Below are 18,099 nucleotides of genomic sequence, written 5' to 3'. Positions count from 1 at the left end.
TTTCCCATTTTCACGAAATTCCTGCTTAGCTGTTACAGTGGTTGAAGGTGAAAGACTGGTATAGACAACATACCTGCTGCTTGCACAGATTTCTACCATAACTGCACACTCAGTCACAGCAAGCAAATTAGGCACGAAAAATTAGCCCTTAACTATGAAGATAGCAGATGTAAAGGTTAAATGAATTTCAGATGTATGAATATCTAGGCTGGTACTATGACCTAAAATGTTATTCGATTAAAAGATCTTTAGCAACCATATTTGATAACAGTCCACTGACGACCAAACAAAAATCTAATACTAACTACACTGGAGGATTTTTGAAGTGGATATACATATTCTGAGAAAAGGTTCCTATAACAGCATTAGAGATATGATTTACATGTGGTACAGAGATACGCACTGAAAATGCATACAAACAATGTCAGAAAATCAAAGTGTTGACTTTCTGGTCTTTACCAATAACAGATCACATGCAGGCGAGCTTTCAGCTAAGGGTCTCATTCTGAATATGTCAAATGGCAAAAAAAAAACTAGAAAGGGAAGAAGAAAGCAAGACATTGCAAATGAGACTTCTAACTTGGGGAAGTCCACATTAGAAAAGACAGAAACTTTTACTTCAGTGTAAACAGATGCAACTTTTTCCAGAACATTTTTTAGTCAAAAGCAGCACGAAGCATTATAATGTATAAGCAGCACAGTATCTATAAGCCACGTAACGGCCCTGGTAGAAAACACATTAAAATACATCCAGCAATATAATTCAGCACTCTGGCAAAAAGACAAAGTATTTTGGAAGATGGATGCATTTATACAAGGACAGTGAAGTAAAGAGTTTAGATCATCTAAGGATGCCTAAATGTGTTTTTAGAAGATTTCTTTATCTAGGACAATGGATGGTTGCCAGTAATACTCAAAACAAAGGATGTGCTTGTTTTTAAACATTAAGGGTCCAACATTTGCTTTCTTTGGGAACCTCACTTCCTAAACAAAGTTCTTTATGAAAAATACACCAGAGAATTAAAATAGCTCAGTTATTTAATAAATTGCAAGAGCTTGAGTGATTTCCACAAACCAGATAAATACCAGCAGCAGCCTGGGAGACAAAGATGTCTGCACGAAGAATTCACAGAGGCACCGAGTATCCTGAAGTGCGCACGGAGGATATCATCGATCCTTGGTTTGCAACCCTTTTTTGCAGCGAAGAGCAAGAACCAATAGTCAAATCTTATTAAGCAACAACTTAGGAAGAAGGCATGAGTGCATCCAGAAAATTAAATAAATCATCTTTAAAAGCCAACAGGTGTCTCTTACTAAGTTTTGCACGCTAAGCCCTAGATTAGAAACACAGTGCTAGTTCTGGCTACCTTTTTGCCAAAGTTCATCTAAAACTAAGCTGAACGATGACACAATGAGGTCTCGAACGCTTCTCGTGCACCCTCTTTTTGTGGTTCAGAGAAAACAACTGAGCTTGGAAAGACAGAGAAGATGGTCTGATATGAACGCATAGATCATCAGCAATGATGTCTGAAATGGCTATGTACTCCCAAACTCTCGGGACGTCTAATGCACAATACACGGAAGAAGACGGTTTGTTTTTTAAAAACAGAGCTAACAAAAGAAAGCCCATAAAAACAGTATTCACGAAAAAGTAATCCTCTCTTTCTTTAAAGGTCAGAAGTCTGTCAGCAGACAAAGCAATCCACCAAAAACACACAGTTGTAAAGAAATCTAATTAAGAACAAACTGAGGAGGATGAGAAGACATTTGTAGTTACAAAACCAGACATGAAATATTCTGGCTTGATACGACATTCAAAACCAGCCCCCTAAAAAAAACAAGCTTCATACTAACAGCTTACATTTTTAATATTGATATTAGAGTGACCTTAGATATTGCTAGATTGTGCTGCTTCCCATTTACCATGAATACAGGATTTTTTTTTAGAAAATTAAAAAGTAAATCATCATTATTTTCATGGACTTGGCAGAGTTCCCTTTGCTGCCCTTTATTCTTAGACAGTGCAGACTTTCTCTTTGTTATTGTTATGTTTTAAAAGATTAGAAAACATGTTACCCCAGAGAATTCAACAGACATATAAAATATGTGTGCATTTAGACTGACATGTAACACAAAGATTTGGTTAAGTGTTCTTTTGTATTTTCAAATTCAATATTATTTTAAAGTTTAGAGAAAAGGCAAGAGGACATCCCATTCCAAATTCCAGATCTAAACGGCACGACTTTTTTTTTTTTTTTTTTTTAAACTCACAAGAATATGACGAATATTAGGAAAAAACAAGAGCTTCAGATTTTGCCTGCATAAAATCATGAAGAGGGGTGATTATTTGGGGTTTTGGCTAACAAAACACATTTTTTTACACAAGGGTCATACATTTGGAGTTCTTTTTATTAAACTAATAACGTATGACAACAAAATCTGCTGCACTAAATATTTGAACAACGGAGAAAAAATATTAAGCACCTCCGAAGCTGATTTCTTGCCTTCAGGCTTCAGTTCTTCAAATGTAATTATGGTCATGCATTGACCATATTGAAACAATTTTAAAAAGAGTAATTGTTTACTCATTTGATGGTTTGGGGGGGCTGGTTTCTTGCCTCGTGCGCACAGCTGGGAGGCCAGCTCCCCCCGCACATCAGCAGCGCCGCGGGCTGGGTGAGGGCGGCAGGCGGGATGCGAATGTGGCGGCCGTGCCCGGCACCCCTGGCGAGGTGGCAGCGCGTTGGCAGCACTTCCAACGTCACACGTGTCGCACGTGTCAGCAGACAGCCACTTTCCATAACGCTGGTCTCATTTACAGCCTAAACAACAGCCAAAAAGAGATGGGGGGGGGGGAGGGGGGGAACCGCGCGACACTCAGAGATGGGGAGAGAGGGAGGAGGGAAGGAAAATGCAGCTACCAAACAATTACCGTTTCCATTTTATTCCTGCAGTTCCTCTGCTTAACTATTACACCTTTCAAACACCTATAAATTCAGGGGGTATTAGAGACTGCACTGTGCACCCTCTACAATACCACCTGTATTTAGGGGATACTAACCCACAGCCTCAAACACCACTGAGGTCCTATTCGACTCCATACAGCTAAAGGAGGATTTACTAAACCTGTGTCAGCAAGCACAGTAATTTACACTGTAGCACAGTAAAATCACCACGAACGCTCAAGAAATTTGCACTTTTTCAAGAAAATTCTAATTGTCGACTTCAGAAGCGGCACACTGTTTTCCTGGATACAGAAGATATTGCTTAAGAGAATTCCTCAAATAAAATTCAATGGAAAACAGATTATTTTATTCAACTCTTGAACTAATTTATAACAATACATAAACCTAAAAATTACATGTTAATCAAATCCTCTTCCCTTTTACTGGACAATAAAAGGTCAACTGTATACTAGAAAAGAAATAAGGAGTCTTATTTTAGGCAGCTTTATAGGAAAACACAGAATTGCTAACTTTACAACAACTGATTTACAATAAATACCCAGAAATTGTTTCTCTACAGTAAGAAAATGGTATCTAGCATGACAAGAGAGGAAGGAAATTCAGAAATAAATTCACAAATACCATTAAGGACACAAGTCAAAAAGCAAGCAAGTTTGAGGTAAACACTCCAGATGTGAAAAATCTCAGTGTAGTCAGTGGTCTTAAATGTAAGCATGTCATTAGACAATTTGTGGAATAGCGACTAACTACAGGGACACTGAAAATTATGGTCTTTCCAGGAGTATATTGCTCAGCATAATTCTGCTGGCTTCCAGATGCCATCGTGATGCAGGGGTAAGGCAAATATACATGCCAGCCCATTAGGGAACCAAACTCTAAATATTACATTTCCATTTCTTTTAACAAGGTAAGTGAAATAAAAGTGGGGCTATAGCCCTAAGGTCTTGTAAGCAGAACTGTCAGCCAGCAGTGTCCCATTCCCACTCCCTCAAAACCCAGTAACACAGATCTTATAATTACAACTACACCATCTGCTCCCAACTCTATGGCTACTATACAATCCCTCGAGTTCAACCACAGGACGGGTTGAGGCAGCATCCTATTACTTACTCAGTGCTTGCCTTTCATAATGAAAATCTCCTTTCTAATATACGTGGAAACAGCATATTTTATCTACTTCAAAAAAACCAACGATTTGAAGCCATGTTTTCTCATCTCAGCTCCCAAAGTCAAGCCAAGTTAAATTAATTTCAAATTAAATATCTGGCTGGGAGGAACACTTCCTGGGATCAAAAGGGTGCATTTTAATGTGCCAGCATTAAAAAAAGTCAGATGAATCATTAAACTACGATCAGTAACTATTTACAAAAAGTTAATTACAATGCTATGCAACTAGAACACAAAATCATTTGGAAGATCAGACACAAAAGTTTTCATGAATTATGTCAAATTATGCTATTGTATCAAGAAGACATTTCAGAAATCAATTTTCTTTAAAAATCTACCAAACAGCACAAAAAGTGTTTGCACATACAGCCATGTCTCAACTAAGAGTCATAAGTGATAGTGAATCATTCACTGTTTCATTCATTACAATTTTCTTTGTCAACCTGAGGCTGCAGATCCTGCAGTTTGCTGGATGCAGACAGACAGCTGGAGCCCCATTCCTTTTTTTGGAGGTGGGACATCTCTCTCAAGCAGACCAGATCACAGGCCTACAGCAAGAGACCATTCAAGTTATTGGTAGGAGTCTTTCTGCCTCAGGCAAAAAAAAAAAAAAAAAAAAAAAAAAAATACTCGGTCTCAAACACAGGCATAATAATAAAAAAAGTTATGAGAAATCAGTATAACCCCAAAAGAAAGGCATGGGGTTTCTCCTTCTCTGTTCCTCCCCTCTGTAAAACACAGTTAGGATGGCTTATATTTTAAAAGATTTTAAAGCATTTTGAAACAAAACTCTTACATGAGAAAAGGAAGCACCTTCTTGATACTTATATGTAGGTCTGACTCAGATTTTATGCTGGCAATGTAATATGTTCCTCAAAAGAGCAACTTAGAGCCCAAAATGTGGTGCTGCAAGATGCTCACATGGGCACATATTACTATATTAAAGCAGCCAGAAACAACAGTCAATAGGAAAAAACCTAATTAAGTAGAGAAGGTATCTACTAGTTCCCATATGTCCAAATACTTACCTTTTCATGTTTATTAATTTTGTCAGAATATTTATTATTTTAATACTTATTTAGAATATTTCCCAGAATGAATCATAGAACCAGTAGAAACATGAAATTAAAATTTATTATTAACACTCTTAATTAACAGCTAAAAGGACCTGTGCAGGTCTACAGGAGCCTATTAGAAGTTTTAAAAAAAAAAATTAAAGAGCATTTAGCATCTCCAAAATCCCCCAAATGTATCCTTTTCTAAAATAGAAGGGTTCCTACATTGAGGCACACCTTACCACCTTTTCTGAAAACCAGCTGCTCTATTTTCATGTATTTAATCAATGGTAGAACCTGTGCTGACTCCTCCTTAGAGGCCAGTAAGCATGCAAATAATGCCATCTAGCGGAGTGTCAAATTTATGATGTTGGCAAGGAATGACAGCGTTTTTAGCCATGTATGTGTATGTTTGCTCAATCTCTGACTCCCTTGCAGGACGTGCCAAGTGCTACAAAAGGTTAGCAGAACTGTAGAACTAGAGGTATGCTGTGAAGTATCAGTAGAAGAATTAATCACTACGCAAACAGAATATTTTTGATGTTGATGGTTGCACACTTTGACTGAAGCGATTTCCATGTGGCATGTTACAGTAGCAGCTTTAAGCCATTCCCCTAGGGAACTTTTGATCACGTTCCCCTGCTGGTGGCAGAATACCAACAGCTGGATATATGTAACCACTTAATAACCAGCATATAATTATCAAGAATACAAAGTTTTTCAAACTCATTAAACAAATCAATCAACCCCACAAGAAAATAATTCCAAACCAAACCCAAGGTTTCGTACTCTGAAAAGAGAAGAGACTTGGGAACTTCATGTTATCTCCTACAGCCTTGCTACTGCTCCCAATTTACATGAAAGGTACCCCACTAGGATGATAATGGATAAATGACATAATGACAAATAATTTACCTCTGACAGGGTTTTTTTTTTCCATTTTTAAAGACAATGCCTTCCTTGCTCTGAAAAACATCTTGCAAATCCAAAAAGGCACAGCAAACAGAACAAGATACCTCCAAAAAAGACAAAAGATCTATGTTTCATTTCCTCCCAAAACATATATGTATATATTCATGCAATGTTTGGATCCCAGTATGAAAGCAAAATTGCATACTTCATACATCTATAGCTAAACAGCTAAAAGTTGCAATGGCAGCATTCCATATAAACTACACAAGTGTTTTCATCTGAAATGGCTTTTCAAAAGATTAGGACCTAAAAGACTCCAATGCTTGTTTGACTTACCCTGCCACAAATAATCTCCTAAATAAAAGTTCTAATGCTCCCATGATAACCATTACCTTCTTTCTGCATAATAAAAATGCACATATAGGAGACAGTGCTTTTAATTCTTTAATTAGGCCTACCTTCTGGTTTTGCACATTAGAAATGTCAGAGCATTCATTTATGACCAGCCAGAGCAAGCAGAGATCTTACTGCTTCTTTCACTCACTCTATAGGGAGAAACCATTCCACGAGCTTTGTCAGATGTCACTCTCTTTGGAACGAAACGTATCTAAATATATGATGCGTTTATTGCCAAGGGATCGACTTAGTGCTTGAAACCAAAGCCTGCTGCTCAAAACAAATGGAATCACCTAAACTGAAACAATAGCGCTTGATGGAAATGCTTCTGATTTTAAGGAGCTGCTGCCAATAATCACACGTTGGGCCGTTTTTGATATCCAAAACTTTGAAGAGAAATGGACTAAACAGCTATGTTTCTCTTTTAGACAGCAGCACAATTTAATCTGACAAAACCTGCAGCAGAGCTGATGGAAAAATGCGGGTTGTCACTTTAAACCCCCCCTTCCCGAGACATCCCGTTACATAAGCCCTCACCACAGTGCCTCCGCATCCCATCTGGATGGCAAACACCAGCACACGTGCCGCCAAGAAAAACTCGCTTATGAATCAACAACGAAAATTTCTCCCCTTCCGAAGGAGCTTGTGGGTTTGGAAAGGACTGGCATGACAGAAACCTGAACACTGCGGGAATTTATTTACATTTTGCTTGCAGTCAGCTTGAGGCATCTCCTCGTTCCATTCTTTTAACCCTTGCAAAATGAAGAAAAGAAAGTTTAAAGCCAAGAAAAAAAAGCTATGGCAACTTTCTGGAATTCCATTTACGAGATTTCGTGAAATCATAGCTTTCCTCAAATTGGGCAATGCATTTTCCAGATGAACATACATTAGCTTTTGCATTGATCAGTCTGTGTTTGGTGGCCAAGCTGCTTCTCCTCCCAGAATGACAAGGATCAAATACTTCTCAGCCTATTTACATCTTCCAAAACCCACCATGAAAGTCCAGTCCAGTTCTGTCATTTACAGGCCTCTGACAGCAAAGAAAATGTAGGCTGCCTGGAGTCCACCAAAGGTTAGTTAGGATACTTGTTTACACAAGGACTGAGTCTGACTGATGCTGGGTAACCATCAGCTCAGCGTCCTTCCGAATCAGACCCTACAGTGACAACACTACTCCATCACTGTAGTAACTATCCTGCAGACAGTCATAACACTGGAAAAGGTCCATGTACAGAGGAATTAGGCCAAAGAAAATAGTGATTAGAACAACTGATACACAGTCTTCCATTTCACTTGTAACTTCATAGCCTGGGAAGATTCACAGTATTGATAAAGAAGATCCTTGGACACCACACCCATTAATTATAAACAGTCCAACACTGCTCTTCCTCACATCAGGGTTGGGTTTTTTTTAGTAAGTGAATAGGTAATGACTTTTGAAACCCATGTAAGACTTTCTTGATTGTCATTAGAAAACAACAGCACTCATTCAACTAAGTTATCATACTTGTATCAGTTAACTCCCACAAGGAGCACACTTTTCTTAAAAATTACTCAGTCTGCCCTTCTGTATTTAAGCTGAGCTTATATGCTCCTGAAGCAACACTTAAAATCATTGAGGAAACTGCTTTTATGTTCATTGATTAACTGGGATGCTGCTAACGCCTCTCAAGAAGTGAGGACCAGGGCACTTCAGTGCTATTTTAAACAATTCTGGCTAAATCTGAAAAGTATAGACAGGATGGAATAATCATGCATGGGCTGGAAACAGATGGTCCAAGTGACCTAATGCATTAGGTTTGGTCTTTCTCTAGAGCCTATGAACTCAGAGATGCTTTGACAGCACATCGTGTGCGATCAACTTACAGGCAAACAGGGTTGTCACTGACAGGCTAAACAGTTGCTTAAGTTCACAAATGGAAAATTAAATTCATCGCTTTTATAATAGAAGAACAACAAGGGAAGTGTGAGAGGAGAGAGAAAACACCCTGCCAATAATTTATTTTATTCTCCAAAATTGTGGCCTTTATTTCAGTTTATGAAACAGTAACTGGCCAGGAAAGTAATTGAAATGTACATAAGTACCCAGGAAGGAAGGGAAAAACAGCCAGCATTAAATTATAGTGCTTATATAAAGTCAGTAAGCGAGCGCCAGCACTGATGCTATTTATGAGAACTGTGGTGCTGAGATAAACTCAACGGGTTCTCCTATTATCTTCTCGCCTAGCCCCAAAAGAGGTTATCGCTGCCCTCCATGTGGCAGCTTTTAATTGATTCACAAAGGAGAAGCCATTTGGAACTGAAGCCAGAGCTGAAGCAGCTCTGCGAGGAAGACATGCTTGCAAAAGGCAGCACTGCTGCATCAAAGCCATTCCTGAAGGCACTGTATAGAAAAAAATAAAAAATAAAAAAAACAAAAAGCAAATGAGAAAAAAAAATGCAACAGAAATATTTTTTCCTCCTGTTTTCATTTAAGGATGTGCCGAACTCTCAGACTTGTTCGCTTCTCCCTCTCTCCTTGGGTATTAGAGCCCAACACTTCTGCAAACGCTCCTTCCTCGCTTTTCAAGTTCTCTCCCTAGCAGCTACCACCCCCAAGGACTCCAGAATGAACCATAACAGCTTTCCTGAGATTGTCAGGTAGAGGTGGTCCACCTGAGAAGATTTAGAGCAGAGGCTTTGAACAGCACTCAGCTCGGGAGAACCCGATTCAACTCTTCAGTCTGCCACAAGCATGATGCTGCAAATTTGTGCAAAACACTGTCTGCTTATGTTCAACCCTCCAAACTGTAAAAATCAAGTGTTGTCCTACCTCTTAGCCATGACCTGGCATTTGAGGAGAAATGTGCTATGGCACCTGATAACGCCACAGTTCTCAAAGCGACATGCTGAATCAAATTCATATTTCCAAACAGCTACAGTCTATGGTATTTATTACTAGGAGAAGAAAACATTGGTGAAAAGCATTTCCAGCTACCACAAGATTAGCTCACTCATGCAGATAAAAACCACACAACTTCTTGTCAGACTACTATGGCTTGAAAGATTAGTTGATGTCCCATATAACAGAGAAACAGAAGCATGTGTTAAACAGCAAACATCAGGGATCCTCAACAGATTATGAGCCTGAGCCCCACCACTAACCCAGTCCCCTCCTCTCCAGCGAAGCTCCGGAGTACCCAGAGCATGACTGATTCTTAACTTAGTGGGTCTACCAAAGGGGGTGGGCTGAAACTACAGTTACCAGTGTCATTGCAACAATCTGACTCAAGCCACAAAAATCCATCAGTTTCTAGTGCTGAATATACAGCTTAAAATAGTAAATAAATAGGACAACCTGTCAACTAAAAAAAGTTTGAATTTTTCTTCAAGCTCTCCAGCAGTCTCCCGATGGAAGCCAAGGTCTGGATGCATGTCTCCAACTGCTGTAAGCAAGACTCACAGGTATCTGTTTCAACCAGGCACAACGGTGTTTTAAACCAGGGACAGACTGTCAGGCAGCGAGTAGTACAATACGCAGAAACGAGCCGTACATTAAGGCCAGAGCTATACACAGGAAATGAAGAGACAAAAAGAGGGCAAAGGTATACAAAGATCAGGAAGGAGAGAAGGGGATAAAAAGAAAAAATGGGTGTAATGCACAGAACTACACAAATAAAAAAGGCTTTTTAAAGTGGAAAAATGCAAAAACAACAAAAAAGATTGAATACGGTTCATATTCACAGTGCATGCTTTCAGTAACTGTAATTTTATACAGAACTTTCTACATAATGGCAACAGTCTGCAATATCTCAAAACAGACTCAGTGGTGAGAACTATTAGAGCTACATGGTGAGAAATATTAGAGCTAACAGCTTGTCAAAGAGATGCAATTCATTAACCTTCCTCCAATATTTAAAAGCTTGATGGTGCTTAAGGAACAAAACTGTGGTATATTTGTCATTCAACCTCCAGCACTATCAAGATCAAAATCTTCATAAAAAGCAAATGAGACGTGGAAACAATAGTGAATTACTGTGATCAGCATATTTTACATGACAAGTTACATGCTGCTTGAACTGGCCCAACTTGCATGCTGTTTGGGTTATGTGCATGAATGAGCATATACGCACACGCCGATCAAACTGGCATACGTTACACAATCAAAAGGAGTCAAATGTGTTTCCTATTAAGCAAATGTGGGTGGTCTGGTTCTCCATCTTAAGAAGTTCTGTGTTAATGAATTTTGTAAAGCAGCATAGTGCTCAGTTTTGTTGGAGCTGCCCTCTCAAGAGCACAGCTATGCTTCGTTCTTCTGTCAAAGTGTATTAAAATATCTTGCAACTAATCGGGAGAAAAAGATGTTTCCATCTTTACTGGAAGTAATATTATGACACAACAGAAATACTAAAATTTGATTATCAATTTCTTTCTGTTTTATTATTTTAATTGTGTTTAAAAAAATGTTTATGCAGCAAGTGAAACAGAAAATGCATCATTTACCACATGGCTGAAAATCAGATTTTTGTCCTAAGGCATTTTCAGGTAATACTTTTTCCTATGCTATTTTTCCAAGACCACAGGTAAAAGTCACCTTTCATTTTATAAACTTTCTTCTACATGCAACATTCTGAATTGGGAAAATTATTTTTTCAAACTCATTTGTGGATACTGCTATAAAACCTCAATGGAGCTAAATCTGTATTTTTTGTTAGACAAAGAAAATTATAACTGCTGCTGTTCTTATATCATATTTCACCAGAAAATCTTTACATTTTTTCGAGGGCTAAAGTAATGAGCTATTTAATGACATATATTGTGTTTAAGTCATTTTGGTTTCTTGCCCAAAAACTCTTCAATACCATTGCCACCCCGCAAGCAAATTCATACCACAAATGAAAATGTATACTTCCAAATATAAACTTTCATCTCTCTCTTGTGGTAAACTTTATGCAGTATGTCAAGAATTTTTAATAAACATACATCTCTCCATTTTCTATAGCTTCTGCATATTATTCAAAATAATCTCTATTAAATACAGATTTGGTTAGTGGGTTTTTTTTCCTAGAAAAAGAAAGAAAGGAATATATTTCCACTGACAAAACTTTAAGAAGGAACCTGAAACAAAAGGAAAAAAAATCTTCTACACTGGCTTGAGCTTTGCTAGCTATGATTGGCAAATGCAAGGCTGATGACATTACATTCTCATTTTAAGTTTAAAATAACGCATCGGAGTATTACTGCTCAGAGCAGAAGCAAACCACATTGTTAGGACAACAACATAATTTAGTTCCCATACTAGCACTGCACTTCGTCTTTGGTAGATTTTATGGAACAGCACATCACCAATAAAAACCAGATGGCCCACGGACTGGTAAAGCTCAGCAGATACAGCAGGGCAGGGCTCTTCTCAGTACCACTCTGAGAAAAAGCAGGGATGAAATTGTGGCACAGCCAAGCTCGGTGGGATTGCTGTCACTGAACTGCACGCGGCCAGGATTTCATCCTTGAAGCTGATGAGTCATTACAGATGTGCTGTCATCCATATGCTAACTCACACTATAGCAAATCCATAAACGAGCTACTGAAATCAAATTTCATTTCAGCTCAATTATTAGTAGTGACGATATAATAGCTTATTGCATGAAATCACCACTTCTGGACCAGCACTGTTGTTATTAAATTCTCTTCATGGTAAAATTTACTTGAATTTTCTTCATTTGTTACTGTAGGATTTTATTCTTCTTATTGATGGCAAATCTCAATAACCATTAATATTTAGGTGCCCAAAGCAAATAGTTACCTGTGGACAGGTTCACACGGGGCATAGTATTTTCCGAAAGCATGCACAATCCCTGGTTTGTTATGGGTCAGCTCCCAAACAAAAGCAACGCACTAGCCAATGGGCAGAAGAAATAAAGATGTGTTTCAGATACCTGGATCCCAAACCTGCAGCACAGTGCTTCTGGCATCCGAGACACAAAACCAGGCGTTCCTGGGCCCACTGTGCAGAATGCTGCTGCTTACGCTGCTGGAAGTACAAACCCTTTCCAACTGCAAGTCTCACTTCTATAATCCAATTTCCTCAGGGTCAGAATGCTACATATAAATGACATAATCCCTAGCTTCAGCATTCAATCACGTGATTATGTTCCTTCCTCTTTTCATATTTTCAAAAACCTGTTCTTCCTACACAACCATTTATAAACTCAGTCATTTGATTTATGCACACAGATTTCAGATTGTATGGAGGGAGGGGTTGCTAGTGCCCTGCTTTAAAATTGGGAGAAGGGAAGGAGAAGGCTAACTACTTTTTCATGCCTTTAAAATGTATTTTCTGCAAAAATCTATCCAGGCTTTTAAAAACACTATAGAAACAAGGTATTTCCTGTAATAATCATGTACATTGATGAGATCAATAGATAAAAAGGTTTTGGAAATCAGAATTCCTCAGATCATAATCTCCCTTAAAAATATATACTTAATTGGTTGCAGTAAAAGCCTGAAGACTTCTGCTTCACTTATGTAATGAGACAAAAATTGGGATAACACAGCAAATGGAATGGGGTTACTTTTGCCTATTAAATTCCCTGAGATAGACAGTAAGTTAGTAGAAATGAATGTGGGTCATTGGGACTGTATCTCCTCAACTCAGTTCTGCGTAAAGAAAGGACAGCAGACTGACCACGCAACATTCGTCACGATTTTTTCCCTGTAACTATCAAACATATTGCCCTAACAGAAGTATAAAAACAAAACATATTCCTCAAACACCAGTCAAAATCAGCTCTGTCTGGCTATGTTCCTAAGCCTTAATTGGCATTTCAAACTGGCAATTGCATACAAAATACTTTGGTATAACAAGTTATTCCCACTGTACTAATCCATTGGTGACCTACATAAGGTGTGAACGTAGTCAGTGTTTTAAGACCAAGATCTACTGCCACATAAAAATCTAGCTCAGTGAGTAAAGCTGTTCGTTCTTACATTTGCTCTTAATTCCATTCCACATCGACATTTAAATTTGTTACCTCTAGACAGAATGCACAGCGAAGAGCTGTAGACTTACATCAGAGGCTTGGCTGTTTGGGAGGCTTTTGCCTACCTGCTTTGCTGGAAGACACTTACACCACAGCATATGGGAAAAACTTGGCTATCCTCATAAACTGTTCACTGAGGAATCCCCTACTAGAAGCCACAGTACAGAGCAAGGTGCTTAAGTACAGAATCTTCTTCACTCATAACTAGGGGGTATGCCCTCAAAACACATTTGATTCCTTTTAAATTGCCAAAAATTGCACCTCCAATGTAAGTGACATCTGTTCATCACTACAAAATAGCTTTAACATCCAAAAGACTTGTGTACACTGGGACAGATACTAGCACATTAGCATCCTGTGCATTCCAGTTATGAACCCGCAGGCATTATGGTACTTAATCTCTCCTTCACTACAGATTGCAAATTTCCTCCATCTCACCTTTCACAAGTCTTTTGAAGTAATACATACAAATGGAAAACAAAAAACTGAGATGCAAAGACCATACTATTTTCAACATTTCAAAACTACTTACATGTTTTATTTTATTATTTGTTCCATTTTAACCAACATAATATTTGTTAGTTAGATATTTATTAGTTAAATATTAGTTAGATACTTGGTGTGGTTGCAGCCAACAGCTGCAAAGAAATCTGAATTCAGATTTCAAGACTGAGGTACCTCTGATGAATATCTGCAACAAGCTAAGTTAAACCAGTCCATTAGGGTTCCTTCATAAATAAAAGCTAACAAAACATCTATCTGGCAACTGCAACAACGATACATACCTTATTCTTACAAAATGTATCCTAACTGCAATTATGAGACAGCTGAGTACAATTCCAAAATTTTAACTGTTGCATTCAATGTTTGCATAAGCTTAAAAGTAAACTCAGAATTTAAATATTAATTCAAAATATCCACCATTAATATTCTTTGGCAAACCACAGGAGAGAATTTATGGAAACAGTCATGATACAAAAAGTCTAGCACCAGCCACGCTCCTCTGTGTTCCCATTCCATATCATCAGGCTTCCACCCACTTTGAAGGAAAGGAAGCAGCGTCGTTTGCACTTATTTTGCACAAACTGACCACACCTTTCTCCTGGACTACTGCCGTGTATCTCTACTTACATCATGGATCTTCTAACATAATAATTGTCCACCTTTGCTGCTAGTGATGTCAAGGACTTCTGACAGAACGAGCATGAAAAAGAGCAAAAGTTTTTAGTCCAGCTCCTTTTAGGATGTGCAGGCATCTAAATACTCTCACAGAGGATATTTTTACATCCTTTGGAGCCACACATGTTCAGTAGTCCCATCTAAAATAGCCCCATTTAAAACAGGCAGGAGCTGCAAAGTAGAGAGTACTTCTCAGAGGGAAAATATAAGATGTCCATTGCACTTGAAATGGGATCAGACCTCACTGCAAGACATATTTTAACATAGCAAACACATACTTTTAACTTTTCTCATTCCAGAATTAATTTAGTTTGTCATCAGAGAGGACAGCAAGACATTTGATCCCTATCATACTGGAAAGCTTATAGCAGCTCCTAAATTAAAAACCCATAAAGAACACAGTAATACAGAGGATAAGTAAAGATGTCTGTCATATGTGTAATTAAATTTTTTTTAAAGGTATACTTGCATTTTAAGGCAGCATAACATTTCGAAACACGGATATCAGAAAAACAGTAAAGTTTGTGAATTATCAGAATTATTCACAATTATTTATCACAATTATATACAGTACATACCTAGAACAAATTTCCACCCCCTTAGACCTGCTTCAATTAAAATATTTTAATTATCTTTAAAAACATAATTACAAAAATGATGAGAAAGTAAAAGAGGAATTATTCAGGGTTACCTGCACACAAGTATATCTACATTTATATTTGAATAATGTCCCTATAGGAAGCAGAATAGGATCACCAGGCAACTACTCATATTTCAAGGATAGAGAGATGGCCTTCAGATCAGCAGCTTGGGACCCATTTTCATTTCATTTCTGTTGAGGGCAATCAATATCCAAGAGTATGAGGTCCAAAATACAATTAGATAATTGCAGGGCTTATTAGGATAGCAAGACACAGATGAAATGAAGTCATGGAGTCAAGAGAGTGTAACAGGAATAACAGCTCACAGGCCATGCATATACAGTGCAATTCACCAGTTCTAGTCATATAATATACAGCCTATTATCAGTGGGATTTTTTTTTTTTTGGGGGGGGGGGGCGGGAGTGAGGGAAGGGGCAGGGGAGGAGAGTGAGAGAGGTTCCTTCCCAGTATGAAAACTTCACTAAATCATCTATAGTTAGACCCCAAGTAGCAGACAGTTCCTGCCTTGTCTACACAGTATAAATTCAGAAGTTCCAGTATTATACTCACAGCGAATTCCATAAATCATGAGAGGATCGAGCTGCTTCTTCCCATGCTTCCCCTGGCCTGAAAGGTTGGAAATGGCCTGAATTTCCCGATGGAAGAGATAATCCAGCAATGTCAATGCCATCTTCTCGGCTGTGCGGCAGTTCGTGCTGATGTGCAGCATGTCAGCAGCGGTGATGGGGCAACGGACCCGCATTTCAGGATTATTTTCATCTCCAAGCCATGTCCCATTGGGGTAATCCTCTAAAAACAGAGATTGGGGAAATTCTAATCGTGGCACAGAATGCAACAGTCAGGTTCAAGGCATATGTCTAACTCTAAACCAGATATCTTTTTCAAGTGTCACATACTAGAGGTCAGTGGCTGAAAGAGCACCGCTTACTAAGAATGTTCTTGTTGTTTGACAAGTTTAGTCAGCCTCTAAAAATGAAGATTAGCACAACCCTGTAACCCACAGTAGAGCTGTATTTCACCGAACAGTTTTGAACCACATTTTTCCCCACAAGCATCATATCAAAATGAATTTAAGCAAGATTATGATAAATTTAAGAAATTGTAATTAATGGTGAGTAGTAACTTATTTGATTACTTACAGAAAGGATATCTTTATCAGTGACAATCATTCAAAACATAACCAAAGATCCCAATCAACATCTTGTTTTGCTTCAAGTTTTCTGACCACTAACCTACAATATGTCCTAAGCACGTTATTTACCAAAGGAACAGCCCCAGGTATATCTTCTCTTTTAGTCAAGGATGAGACCACTAGCAGCAGAATATATTTTAATTTTACTGGCTGCCAGAACTATACCTAGCCTCCCTCTCTCCCCCGCCTCTATTTTTTTTTAATATACATACGCACATATACATACATATATATAAATACGTGTGTGTGTATCTCCAGAAGATCTTTGATTTTGCTCCAGTCTCTCACTTTGGGAAAAAAATGACTCATTTTAAGACAAGAATTACTAAGCCCTCAATGGAAACTCATCTTTGTTGGCAGTACCAAAAGTCTGTGGATTCAAGGCTAACCAGAACCTCAAACAGAGCTCGGGGGGGGGGGGGGGGGGGGGGGACCAGTCACAAACGGAGTGGAGGATGCCGTACAGGACTCTGGATGAGACACTCGTTCCAGATAAAATGAAATTTCCAGTACAAATCTTTACAAGGCTAATAGGAACTGGAAAGAACAAGGTTCAGTCTACTATTTCAATGTTGACTGACACAGACCATTTGCATTTGATTGCTATGTTTTCTCAGCTTTCTGGAGCGAAAACACAAAGCCTCCCGACTTAGGAGTCACTCAGACCTTCCTTCCACACGGGAGTTTTATTGCTCATTTCACATACCTTCAGAATGATTTAAAAAAAGGGGGGGGGGGGGTAAATCTTTCAAATATATGATTTATCTTTAAAGAAATGCCTATGTAATGGAGCTTTATGCTGTATGCCAAGTCACAAATTCCTGTTTTTCCTAACCATTCTGTTTGCACAACAGAATAACAGAGTTCAGATGGATGAGCACTTTTCACATTGAATAGGACAGGACCTCTGTGTAAGCAGCACCTTTACTTTCAAGTCCTGACATTGGTTAAGTAGGTTGTGTTTTACTGGACTATAAGTCAAAAGTATGTAATAAAATCTAACATATAAAAGCAACTCAAACAGTAAAGAACACTTTTCTGACACGACCTTTGGGTTGAGTGATACTGTGTATAACAGATGCAAGTTTACTGCAACGAATGACAGTATGAAAACTGTTAGATTATGCAATATTGATATAGCATTACAAATACCAGATAATCAACTATAATAATTTGTAAGAAAAAACAAATTAGTGCTGATATATATATAACAGCTGTACCTCAAGCTGAAATTTCTACTGAAATCTGAACTTAATGCCCTGTTCTGAATTTTTTTTTTAAATACACATTAATTTTTTTAGCCTTTTACTTGTACCTTACTTTTTACCCTGAACTGTGTAATAAAGCACAGTAGCTGTTTTCTTCCCACAATACCAGGTGCCATCTGCAAAATAAGGTGGTTCAGATTAATCATGAATTGTTTTGAATGCTGCTGTTTCTGGCCTCACCAGGAGTCTAGTTAACATTACTGGGAAAAAGAAACATTCTGTTACTAAAGACAAATCGGCTGTTCTATAAAAATTAAGACAGAGCTGGCAAAGTAAGAGATG

At 38.2% G+C, this 18,099-nt stretch overlaps 1 protein-coding gene across 2 annotated transcripts in view; it reads right to left on the bottom strand.

Annotated features, from left to right (window-relative positions):
- BANP (BTG3 associated nuclear protein) overlaps positions 1–18,099 on the bottom strand; it is a 182,049-nt gene that overhangs the window by 109,137 nt on the left and 54,813 nt on the right. For both annotated transcript variants that reach the window (XM_064519782.1, XM_064519783.1), the window contains one exon: positions 15,907–16,146. In XM_064519782.1, the coding sequence (XP_064375852.1) occupies positions 15,907–16,146 (240 nt within the window). The remainder of the gene's footprint in view (positions 1–15,906; positions 16,147–18,099) is intronic.

Source organism: Dromaius novaehollandiae, chromosome 13, assembly GCF_036370855.1.
Source record: "Dromaius novaehollandiae isolate bDroNov1 chromosome 13, bDroNov1.hap1, whole genome shotgun sequence".
NCBI classification, from domain to species: Eukaryota; Metazoa; Chordata; class Aves; order Casuariiformes; family Dromaiidae; genus Dromaius; species Dromaius novaehollandiae.
The sequence above is the reverse complement of the archived record's forward strand: the minus strand, read 5'-3'. Positions and strand labels throughout refer to the sequence as shown.